Genomic DNA, 12,057 nt, shown 5'->3' on the forward strand with positions numbered 1-12,057 from the left:
CGGTCCTTTCATGTGACCTTCAGCAGTACGTCTGTCACGTTAAACTTCACAGTCCTGATGTCGTAGTTTGCAGTCAGAGCTGTGTCACGTAGCTCTCCACTGTGCCTGAGCATGGGAAAATCGCTTTGTGTTTTTTGTACATGCGTGAAACATCTTAAGTAGCCTCTTTTCGTGTGTTATCTGTTCATTTTCCGTTTCTATGCATGCATACGCCAGCAGTAAAGAACAACTTCGGTACACAAAAATAGCCTATTCTTATAACAGGACAAATACAAATAAAGACTAATCTAGAATCCGGGAGTCAGTGACTTTGTCCTTACGATTATGCAAATGCGGCAACATTCACGGGAGGGGGTCTTCCTGCATTCAGACAGGGTCTGCATCACGGCTGTTTTTTATTACACATCATGTGGCAACAGATCATTTGCATGTCAAACAGTGAGTAATTAATATTCTTGCCGTTATTCCTACTTAATTATAATCATAATGATTATTATGTTGGGTTTGGCAGGCCTGAAGAGTTACTGTGTATATTTATTTTTTAAATTAAAATACAGAGGCATTAGGGCATGAGAAACTCATACTTGCTTAAAATGTTCAGTGACATCCCACTCTTAGAAGTACAGTACAAGAAGCTGAGTTACCATGGAAACAGGCCCTGCTGTCTAACCAAGAGGGATGTGGCGCCATCTAGTGGTGATAATTATCTTAGCAACGCAGGTCTGACAACCACACCGGCAAAACCCTGCAAATCAAACATGCCCAAATAACTCACAATCAGAAACAACAAATATGGGGAATCTTACAAATGCATTTATTCAACCACGTAGCTCGGTGTGGAGCCAATCCGAAGCAGCACAGGACACAAGCATGGGATCCACTCTGAATGGGATGTCAGTGAACATGGGGTACACTCTGAACAGGATGCAAGCGAGCGGGGGTACTCTCTAAACAGGATGTCAGCACATTATGAATAATTTACCTAAGGAGGACATTGTGACCATTGTATTGAGGTTTGCCTTAGCAGGGCGCTGTGTCAATACTTAATGTTTGTAAGAGCAGGAGCTCAGCCTCTGAGAGCAAATAGCAAATCCTGGGCTCCCTGCATATCCTGGGTTAAGCATGCAGCCCCTCCCTCTTTCATATGCTCCAGCACTTTGTACCACATGCTACCATGCAAAATGCTAACATCACTTTGGGAGGTCTCATGATTTGTGAAACTAGATCTTTATTACGTGTTACTGTTGAACATGTGATTACTGTCCATCTATCACGTGCAAACTGTTCTTAAAGTAAAACAGCGTTTTTGCTTGCGGAATCTTCTTGGAATAACTATTTTGCGCTAACACATAATTTCAAATGATATTCAAACATTTTTTTCAATTGATGATTTGCAAATTCTCCAAATTTATTAACGGCCTTGATAATGTTGACTGTAATTTTGCCAAACTATGCGATAAGGAGTTGAAAATAACTAAACATTCAGTGGAAGGGAATCAAATATTAAATATGCATTTGTGCTTTTGGATAATGCGTATTCATTGTACGCGTGTCAGCAGAACCCTGTGTTGATCTTCGGCATGACACACTAATGTTTGTTATAATAATGATTAACCGTAACCCCCAACCAGGACACGGCCAAACACCTCTGTACAAATAAGCAGGACCGTGACAAGTCTACACAGCTGTTGAGGTGTTGCGATTCAAAGACAGCATTTGTAAGACCTCCACCATCACTACATTCCATGAAACTTCACACTTCTCAGCATGCCTCGCAGTGTATGTGGTTCATTTATTTAATGACAGTTATATTGATTGAGTGATTCATTTGGTATGTATGATCACAATTTGGTACCCTTTGCATACAATTTGTATAATATCAGTCAAGATTCTTATTTCTTAAGTTTCTGGCTCAGCAGGTCTAGCGTCTGTGTTTGTTATCGGATGGTTGCCGGTTGAAGCGTAGCCATGGCAGAATAGTCATATGTACGTGGGCCCTTTAGCACGGCCATTAACCCCCCAGCTCTCTGGGTGCCGCAAGGTGGCTGCCCCTTCACTGCGACCTCAATGTTTGCACTAACCTGGATGGAGAGCAAGATTGGGCAAAGCAAAAAAAAATTGTATTCGTCTTATTATTAGATTTGATATTAACTTAAAAGTGATGCTATCAAAAGTTTGGATCGCCGCTGGAAGTCACAAAATCATAGTAAACGGGGTGGATTGATATAATGGCTTAAATCTTTGAATTATGCAAATCTTTATCCATTCGTTTAATAATGCATATGATAATCATCAGTACTCATGACTGTTTTAATTTCAGACTCGCCAGCGGGAACATATTTCTGTTTGTTCCGATCTTGGCCGGCAGGTAAGTGAACGCAGCTGGCTTTTCGCTGTTCGTCAGATCTAGTCTAGTCTAGCGCTATGTCCGGTGGTCATGGCAACAGGCGAGCTTCGGCAACCAATAGCAAGTCACTATCCTCCTGAAACGCCGTAGCCGCTCCATGGAGACGCGGGCCGCCATCTTGAATTGAACGGCATCTCGGGCGTTTGCGCAGCCGCTGGGTCGAGGAAAATGAGCGGACCCAGAGCGCGATCGGAGCCGACGGCCGCTAATAATGACGAGGCCGCCGATCTGGGTTCCCCGCCCACCCGAGATCGCAAGTCTGGTGGCGGTGTACTGAAAAGGCTGAAGTCACGGAGGATCCAGGCAGACAGCCGAATCGTGACGGAAGATGAGCTGAGGACGCTCGGGAGACCCATCGCCCCGGAGGACGCGCTGGGGCTGCGGACCGTCACCAGCGGTAGGCGAGCCGCCCGCCGCGCCGCTAGGATCTTGGCTCTGAGCGTCTGCAGGAGTCCGGAGAGTTTCAGGATCGGCGGAGACGTGGCGTAAAGTTCTCTTACTTCTGCATCCGGTAACATCGGTCGAAATGTTTAACATTTATAATAGTCGCGGTTAACTAACTTTCTCACGACGTCACATTTCAAAGTTTGGTTTTATTACTGGTTATTAAAAATATCTGCTTAAGACATGTTGCTAATGCGGACGTAATACGCTGAACTTCTTGCCGAAAAGTAAAACTATAACTACTTAATTCTAATCATTATTTAATTTTAAATACGAAAGGCGATTACATACAATTTCACAATAGAAAAGTAGGTGACTGATAAAGCGACAAGCGCCACTTGTAGATCAGTGGCCACCGTAGATAATGGTCCTCAGACTGAACCGTGTATAAAACGGCATCCCGGAAACGGGACGGTGGGCGGAAATCAGCGTCTCCTCGGAGAAGGGCACCGCCGGATAGTTAAACGGTAACCTGCAAACCTGCCCGTCGAGATGGACTACGCTTTGGGGGAGGGGGCAGTAACCGGACTCTCGATGTATTTATTCAACAGAGAATATCTTTTAGTTTTTTTGGAGTAATACTATATTGTTTAGGTAATGTTGTTGTCCATGGCTTAGCTAGTGTCTGTCTGGAGTTTGATTGTGGTGCTTAAGTACTCTTGAAGTCTGCTATATTAATGCATTTTGGCTTGGAGGATAAGGTGTCTCACGCCATGACATGTATTTAGAACCGTGCAGGTAACAGTATGAAGAGTAACGCTGAGTGTTCGCCGCCGACTGTGTCCCCAGATTACCTGTGCAAGCCAGAGGCCAACATCTTTAATATCGACTTCACGCGCTTCAAGATCAGGGACCTGGAGACAGGAACCGTGCTGTTTGAGATTGCCAAGCCCCCCAATGCGGGTATCCTGTCCCCTAATGCGATTGGGTGGGAGGGAATTGGGCCGTGGGTGTGGCTTTATGCTGTGGGTGTGGCTTCCCCTGACCCTCCTATCATGGACTCCCAGGTTTGGAGGAAGAGGAGGCGGAGGAGGACGAAGAGAATGGGGACCTGGATTCCAGTGCAGGCCGCTTTGTGCGCTACCAGTTCACCCCGGCTTTTTTGAGGCTACGCACAGTTGGAGCGACGTGAGTCTTTGACCTGTGCTTTGAGCATAGATGTATGATTACTAGACTGGGTGCAGCCCAGCACGTGTATAGGGAGGTGAAATTATTTAACCATTGCAATAGTTTTCTGCAGAACAGTTATATTTGGGGTATGTTTCAAGATGCTGAACTTGCAGCTACAGAGGCAGCTGTAGTACTTTCCACTGGAATCCCATTGTCCTTGCTGAGATTAAACACGGGTTGATGCAAGGTATTTGTATTGTCTCCAGAGCCCAGCTGTGATCCGCAAGTGGATTTGCAGCTGCTTGTCAGCTGGTTGTCTGCTGCATCGTTCCCTCAATCCTCTCTGCTTCCTGTTCCAGGGTGGAGTTCACAGTGGGCGACCGTCCGGTGCCTAGTTTCCGCATGATCGAGAGGCATTTCTTCAAGGATCAGCTACTCAAGAGCTTCGACTTCGACTTTGGCTTCTGCATTCCCAACAGCCGCAACACATGCGAGCACATCTACGAGTTCCCGCAGCTTCCTGAGAGTCTGGGTGAGCCAGCCTGGGTCAGACTGCCTGTGGACATTTATAGGCCACGCCCATTCCTGCCTCCCATTAACAACGCATTATATAATCGTGCCACATTATGTAGTAACTTCATCACATAATGCAGTGTTATTATATAATGCGTTGTTACACACTGTGTAAGCTCACCGTGCCCATCAAAGCAGACATTTTGCAGTAACGCCGAATTATGTAATAACTCGACAGAATGTAACAAATTGAATGATGCTGAACTTTTCGTAATCCCTCGTTTAAACAACAGGTAGCTAACGGCTACATATCAAATACCGAAGCAAAAAGCTATCTTTTTTTTTTCACGGTACACCCTTTTAATAATAATCTCAATATTCAAAACTAGTTTTGCGATGAAACACTTCATAAAATTTACTACTTTAAAAATAATTTGCCTTTCACAGTGGGGCTATCCATTGCCTCAGTCATGATTGTTGTTGTAATGATGCCCCCCAAATTGGAGCTTAAGGAAAAAGTTTCTCACTGGTAAATACGACATTGTAGTGGCGTTCATGTGCTCTCATCTCCTGTTTACGGTTTTCCATCTTGAATTGAGGGCAAGGTTTGTTACTTTTTGTCACGCTATTACACAATGCGGTGTTATTACATAATGTGTCGTTACACTCCCTCTGTCAGATTGTTGATTTCATTTCACTTTTCTCTCATCTCTTCTTGGAGTTTTGTGCCTCCCCAGGTCACGCGAGCCTCCCGTGACAGTGGTCTTGTCTGTCTCTGTCTGTCCTCTCTCCCTTCCATCCGTCTTTGCCTACCAGAACATTCCTTCCTAAGGTTAGAGGTCGAATGCCTTAACTCACATTGGCTCTGACTGTTTTTCTCCATCTGTGTTAATTGGGTTTTTGTATATGTGGTCGGTACTGGTCCATTTGATACCAGTTGCTATACCAGCTAAATTTCAAATCCTAGTTTACAATGTATGGAATGCTTTGATCTGTTGATTTTTTGATATGTTGGAGTGCTTTGATCTGGGGCATCATGTACACTACATATGTGTGTGTCTGGATGCTTGTGATGCTCATTGTTCAATAGTAATTGAAATTGTTCTTTTTGTGGCTTCTGGTGGCTGTGGGTATAATGTTAATATTGCAGTTGCAGTCCGAACTTGCAGTGAATGTCATTTCCGTGTACTACAGCAGAACACTCACTGGGACACTGTTCAGTGCGAGTCTGTGTTCTTGCGCGCTCTGCCACCTTCTGTCCGTGTCTCATGGCCTGTCTTCTTCACCGCTGTTCCACAGTTTGCCAGATGGTGGAGCACCCTTACGAGACCAGGTCTGACAGCTTCTACTTTGTGGACAACAAGCTCATTATGCACAACAAAGCGGACTACGCTTACAATGGCGGTCAGTAGCACTGGCCCAACACCTGGGTTGGGGGGGGTGCTCTTCACTGTGGATCCTCAAGTCAGCCATATTCTACAACCCCACCCCACCCCCCCACCAGAATCCACAGGGAATGGCCTACACTGCTTGTTAATTTGCCAAGACTAATTTATTATTAATGAACCATTTAATAGCTGCCCCCCTCCAACCCTCACACCCATACACACTCTCACACACACACATGCCAACGTAAACTGTATTTTAATAGCTGTCAATTGCTCTATGCCCCAGGACAGGAGAAATTAGGTTTTTTTTAAAAAAAAAAAAAAAAAGCAGTGTGCAGTTGCTATGGAAACAACATGGAATCATGGGAGTCTTGTTGCTTGCGGGCATTTCTGAGCTGTAACTCTCAGCAGTTTATTTCAGTCCAGCCCCCTCGTTGGGCTGAGGTGTGAGAGGTGTCGGACGGCTCACTGGTTTTGCTGGACGTCACCGGTTCTTCTCTACATGTCACTGGTCATATTTAATCATTGTTTTCCCCCCGTAGTGTTTAGCCGTGATGGGGCATCTGGGACGGCCACTGCAAAATCTGTTGGCTTGTGTCTCCTTTTCCATGAAAATAACCCTCTTTGGTTGCCACTGGGGGAAACAACGAACCTGTGGGGTCACGTGACGAGTTGAACTAGGTCAGGTGATGTAGCAGCGATCTGAGATGCGCAAAATAACTGGAATCAGGCTGGGTCCCACATCGTACTTCGATTGATCTGTTTTCCACTCCTTAACCTAAATGGTGAAGTTTGGTGATGAATTAACCCCCCCCCCCACACACCACACACACACACCGTATTCTCTGCACACAGTTTTGTTGACAGTAAAATCAGTACTAGGTAACCGCTTAAGGTCCTCCTGTTGTATAGGAACATTTTCTGGGTCGTGTTGAGATGTGCAGACACATAGCGGATCTGCTTAAAATCAAGCTAATTGCCTTCCTCTGTGGCCTGTGTTGCTGGTTTAATGTTCATCCCTTGTTTATTTTGATGTAAATATGTAATTAAGCCCCACAGAGGAGCCTTTCTTACTGCTGCATTTTGACCCCACTTCCCCGGCGCCTTGTTGTCGGTGGAGCACAGTGTCGTGGGCCGTGTTGTTCCTCCTTTTAGGTTGCCTGTCCTCGTCACGGCGACCCGCCAGTCACAGCTGTGGTCTATTTGGCCGCGTCGGCCATGAGGGTCCTCCATGTCTCTGCCGGCTGCCCGTTGCCACGGCGTCGCTGGCCCTACTCCAGAAATGCTGTCAAACACATTCACTCACACACACACACACACCACACCAGCAAAAAGCAACCCTCCACTCCCCCCAAAGCTTCTTTTGGGCTATAGTTTCAGGGCAACCCCAAATGAACACTAAGGCAATGTTTCTCTAACCAGTCCTCGTGTAGCCCCTACACGGTCCATGGGGAGCAGAAATGTGGACTGTCGGATGGAGCAAAAAAGCGAGGACCATGCGGGTCGCCGAGGGCTGGGTTGAGAAATGCTGAAACAGGAAGTGATGAAATGGCAGATCGTGTCTGCCAATCATGGCTCACTAACCCCAAAAGTCTGAGTGGGCGCAGTGAGAGAAAAAACACGTCAGCACATTACGTATAAGCAGAGATTTTACGGTTATAAGTATTTAACCGTCCTTTTGCACCAAAATACACATGATCTGATGCACTGACCTGTGTATTAATAACTATAACAGTTCTTAGTGCCACAGTTAGGTGTAAAGTTGCGTATCTTGTCCATGTTGGAACAGCTTAGGCCTTTGGAACAATAAAATTTCTGCGTGTTTGGTGAGGGAATTTAGTAATCAAGACTACTCTAAGTCTCTAAGCTGCTAATTGTATTTTTTTTTTTTGAGGTTATTTTGTACTAATCCATTTTTGAAATATCCTTTGGGGAGTTGGTGGTAACCGGGGATTTGAGAACAAGAAGGACGTTTTGCTTAATGAAGGTTTTTACAATTGAGGAGGACATTTTGAGATATAAACTCTGTATGAGTACAAATATGTTTTGTAGCAGCATGTCTGGTGTAAATTTGCCTTGTTTGTAAAATATATATATATCTATTTTGCCAACAGCAATAATAAATGTTATTTTTTCCCCACAGTACTTGTGTGTTGCATAATCTACATGCTTGTCTGGAACTCTCGATCACTCTCGGCCCTTGGAGCTGCGGGTTCGCCTCTTCCAGGCGGCAATTTAATCCGCAAGGCCTGAAGTTCTGCGCGTCGCCACTGGAGGGCACTCCGAATACGCTATCAAATTCCCCGCGGTTTCTCAAGTTTTCCGGGATGTAAACTAATTTCGTCCATTTGGAAAGCGTGCTGCCATGAAGTGGGTCTGTGGGTCTGACGTTTTAGCCAAGATGTAAAAAAAAATGTCAGAACAACCTTTAAAGAAAAAATACAACATATGTCTGAATTTAAGAAACCATCGTCTGCCTCATGGCATAGAAGTACACAAAATATGTTGAGAGAACCTATGCTTCCTGGTATATATGCATAATTTTTTTTTTTAATGTTCTCGGTTAAGCATGCTTAAAATGGCCACGTCACGGTCACACCCCACCAGCGCAGCAGCCCAATCTAACCCGTTAGCTAACAGCCAGCCGACAACACGCCCTGTATTGTATCCTGTTTGAAATCGATATGCAGCCTCTATGCACGTGACGGTGAATTTGCACCTGTTTTCTGTGGCCTCTGTTTTTTCCCGGTTAAGCCCCCTTTCTCCAGTCTCTCATCATTTCTCCACTCCCCCCCCCCCCCCCCCATTTCCCTCCCATTCTGTTCTCCACATTCATTCTCGCTCTCCCTCCCTTCCTCTGCACTGTTCCTCCTTGTCCCCTATTCACCCTCTTCTTTATTTTTCTGCTGTTCTCTCTGTCTCTCCCAAACTCCCGCCTGGGGGACTGGTGTTGGGTTTCCACTTTCCCAGCGAGAGAGAGAGTCTCAGCCTCACAAAGCCAAACAAAAGGCGTCTCCTCTCCACCTTCCCACATCCACCTATTCTCCCTCTGCTCACTCTACGAACACTGTCCCTCTTTCTCTCTCGTTCTGTCTTGTCACTTTTCTTGGCATCCTGTACCACATGTTATCAAGTACGAAAATTTTTATTGAACTTTTAGGAAGCTGGGTAAAAAAATCCTGTTGTTGGTTGATTTGATCCCAGCTGGAATTCAGCCGTCTGCCTTTCCGTCTGATTACCGTGCCCTTGTTTCTGGTGTGGCTCCTCCTGACCTCTTTGTAGTTCATGTCTCATCCAGCAGAGGGCATGTCAGTCATACATTGTCACTTGACACTCCAGCTGCCACTTCTGGCAGCTATAGCAACAACGCTAATACCTTAAGTCTGTTGAATAGTTTCCTTTTTCTCTCATTATTTGGCCATCAGTCACCATTACAGAGGGCATCATATATTCACCCTCCCCCTTGCCAGTTTCTCTCTCGGCTCATTGGCTGACAGATACAACAATCATCTCTTTACCCAGGTGTTCTGGCACGTGATTGGGGCAGGTGAATATCAAATGCCAACCCTACAACCTTCAAGTGACCTTTTAATCATGTACTCAGGAGAATTCAGGGATTCACGTTTTGAGATGATGGCCTTTGATGGAGCCTTGAATGGACGAATTAAGGTTGTTAGGTTGAGTGCATAAATAACTCTTTTAATTGTCACTTAATTCCTCAAGCAGCTGCATCTACTTCCGTTAGTTTCACTCTCTCCATCAGCTTCTTCTCTCATGGGGACTCCTATATGGTCCAAGTCACAGAAGTTCTCCTTAGTGTAAGAGGGCTGTGCCATCTCCTTCATCTCTACACTGCCAGGACCATGACAAGAGAATGGACCAGAACTATTTATAGGCTAGAGTAATGGCGCTGATAGGTCCTGTGGAGGCAGGGGTAGGAATATGGTGGAGGGATTAGAAGAGATAGATGGGGGTGGAGCCAGGCATCAGACAGTAGGGTTTGTGTTTATGTGACACTGAAATCGTCTGGGTCCTTTGCCCGTTTGTAGGTTTGCTGTGACCATCTTCCTCATCGGAATCTTCCTCACCCTCTCTCCTGTGACCTTTTTCTAAATGAAAACAGAAGGAAGGAGTGACTTTGAGGATGAAATTGGAGGCAATTCAACGTTTTTAAACCTCAAACCTGTAAGAGTGCGATTCCAGCGTTCCCATAGAGTGTCTGGCTTAAATCTGGGGAGCTTTTTCTGCCAGCTGGAGGTCACTAAGGCCTTACACTGCACCTACAGCTTTGCAGTACTCGCTACAGGAAAATGAGATGAGCTTTAATTCAAATTAAACCAGGAGTAGAATGCGAGAAGAGCATTCTGGGATACATGTGGCGGGCAGTAAACAGGACGCCTATGTAGACTCTCCCAATCCAGACAGCTCCCCCACCTGACCGTCGCTTTTCACTTTTGGCAGAAAGTGGGCCAGAAGCAGCAGAACCCGGGCCGGCAGGCAGGCCGGGCTGCAGCGATAAGGTGGCCGGAATGAGACTGTTTAACATGATAGCTTCACTTGAGATTCAGAGCCGTGGAGTCCAGTAATCACCTATTTGAATGTCCTCCACTTCTCCTCAATCACGGCCGAATAAAGAGCCTTTCAAAGTTTCCCTCTTCATTCTCTCTTTCTTTCTGTATTCTTCTTACATGTGTCCGTTCTCCAGCTCTCTCTCTCTTCCTTTGTCTCGTCCCTCTATTCCACCCTACCCCGAGGAAGAGAGAAGAGTTTTGAAAGGACTGACCTCACGGCGCAGGTGTGTTTTATTCCAGCTGGTACCTGTGCGAGGAAACCTGCCACCAGTGCAGAATGGCCCAGAGCTTTAAGGCGTGATCCATTACCTGATGTGTCTGTCATGATAGCTGTGGTTTTTCCCCTCGTTAATGGCTGGATTTGTGGGAGGATGCAACTCAAACTGATCCCAGACCAGATATTTTTGAAGTTCCATGAGGAGTATACATTGACTGGGCCTACAGGAACGAAGCCCTACATACCACACACACACCCAAGGCTGCGATCACTATTATCGCCACCAACGATCAAACAGCTGGTCCAGAGGACTTTTAGACTACAGTCAGTCCCCAAGCTACGAGTTCCGTTCCCAAAGTCTGTCTTTATGTCAAATTTGTAGGTAACTCTGGAAAAAAATATAACGGCACACAATATTTATAGAGTAACAATAATGATAGTAATCACATACAGCACTCTACTGCACCTCGAGCAAAAACTCCCTGAAGTCTCAAAATGTTTTCATGAGCATCACAAAGTACTGCATGCGTTTGTCATTACGAACCGTTGTATTTAAGCTGATTTTTTTAACGTAATAGAGTTTATGACTGTTTGTTAGTAGGAGTTGTCCTTAAATTGGATGTATTTAATCCCGAAACTGCCTGGGTACTTCTGTGTAAGTAAGATGCCAATAATGACCCTGCTCCCTCCACCACCCCCCATCCAAGGATTTCCAGCAGGTGTCAGACCCATTGGGTCAAAGGTCAAAAAATAAACAATAGCCTCCGGACTCTGAGGCTGGCTTTGGTCAAAGGTACCAAGGAACGAGGAGCCTGATTGGCTTAAAAGCAGGTTGGATATGTATGTGTGGGTGGAGCTAAGGGAGACGGTTAACTGCTATTCTCCTGGCCCACTCTGAGAAAGTGGCAAAAGTGCCCTAGTGAAAAGTCAAACTGTGCTCCCTGAGGGCGTGTTTAGTTATTTAGGATCATGCTGTTTAGTCATTTAAAGCAAACAAAAAAGGAAAAAAAAAAGCTGGCAAAATGTTCATTCATAATTAGGAAGTGAACCAGTCCTAGGCTCGGCTGAATTTGGTAATAAAAAAGTTTATTTCGAATACATGTTCATGATATTACTTGAGACGTTTTGGCGGAAACTGCCTTTTTTGCGGTAACTTTCCGAAGAGTTGGCACACGTAAACAAACAGGCTCGCACACACGCGCACTGGCCCTCGGTCCCACTAATCCGGCATCTTCCCCTTTTATTTTCCCGCACAGAAGCTCCCTCCTCGCGCTTTCTCGTTTCGTCACGCCTCGCTGACCTGGAAAAGGCGAGGCAGCGGCTGCCAATCGGCTCCTAACGAGAGAACAAAAGTCATGTTCGGCAAAAGACTCCGTACAATAAATTCTCTCACTTTTTTTCAAGCTT

The 12,057-nt window shown here is 45.6% G+C and overlaps 1 protein-coding gene across 2 annotated transcripts; it reads left to right on the forward strand.

Annotated features, from left to right (window-relative positions):
- Positions 1-1,699: 1,699 nt before the first annotated feature.
- LOC125746282 (protein unc-119 homolog B-like) lies at positions 1,700-8,004 on the forward strand. Of its 2 annotated transcripts, XM_049020081.1 has the most exons (6): positions 1,700-1,779; positions 2,321-2,368; positions 3,641-3,754; positions 3,859-3,979; positions 4,321-4,493; positions 5,774-8,004. In XM_049020081.1, exons 1-6 carry the CDS (start codon positions 1,746-1,748, stop codon positions 5,884-5,886), a joined length of 603 nt encoding a protein of 200 aa, XP_048876038.1. In that variant the 5' UTR covers positions 1,700-1,745; the 3' UTR covers positions 5,887-8,004. The 2 variants fall into 2 exon arrangements, with proteins under 2 accessions (XP_048876038.1, XP_048876037.1); XM_049020080.1 differs by lacking the exons at positions 1,700-1,779; positions 2,321-2,368 and adding an exon at positions 2,426-2,804.
- The last annotated feature ends 4,053 nt before the right edge of the window (positions 8,005-12,057 follow it).

Source organism: Brienomyrus brachyistius, chromosome 7 (assembly GCF_023856365.1).
Source record: "Brienomyrus brachyistius isolate T26 chromosome 7, BBRACH_0.4, whole genome shotgun sequence".
NCBI classification, from domain to species: Eukaryota; Metazoa; Chordata; class Actinopteri; order Osteoglossiformes; family Mormyridae; genus Brienomyrus; species Brienomyrus brachyistius.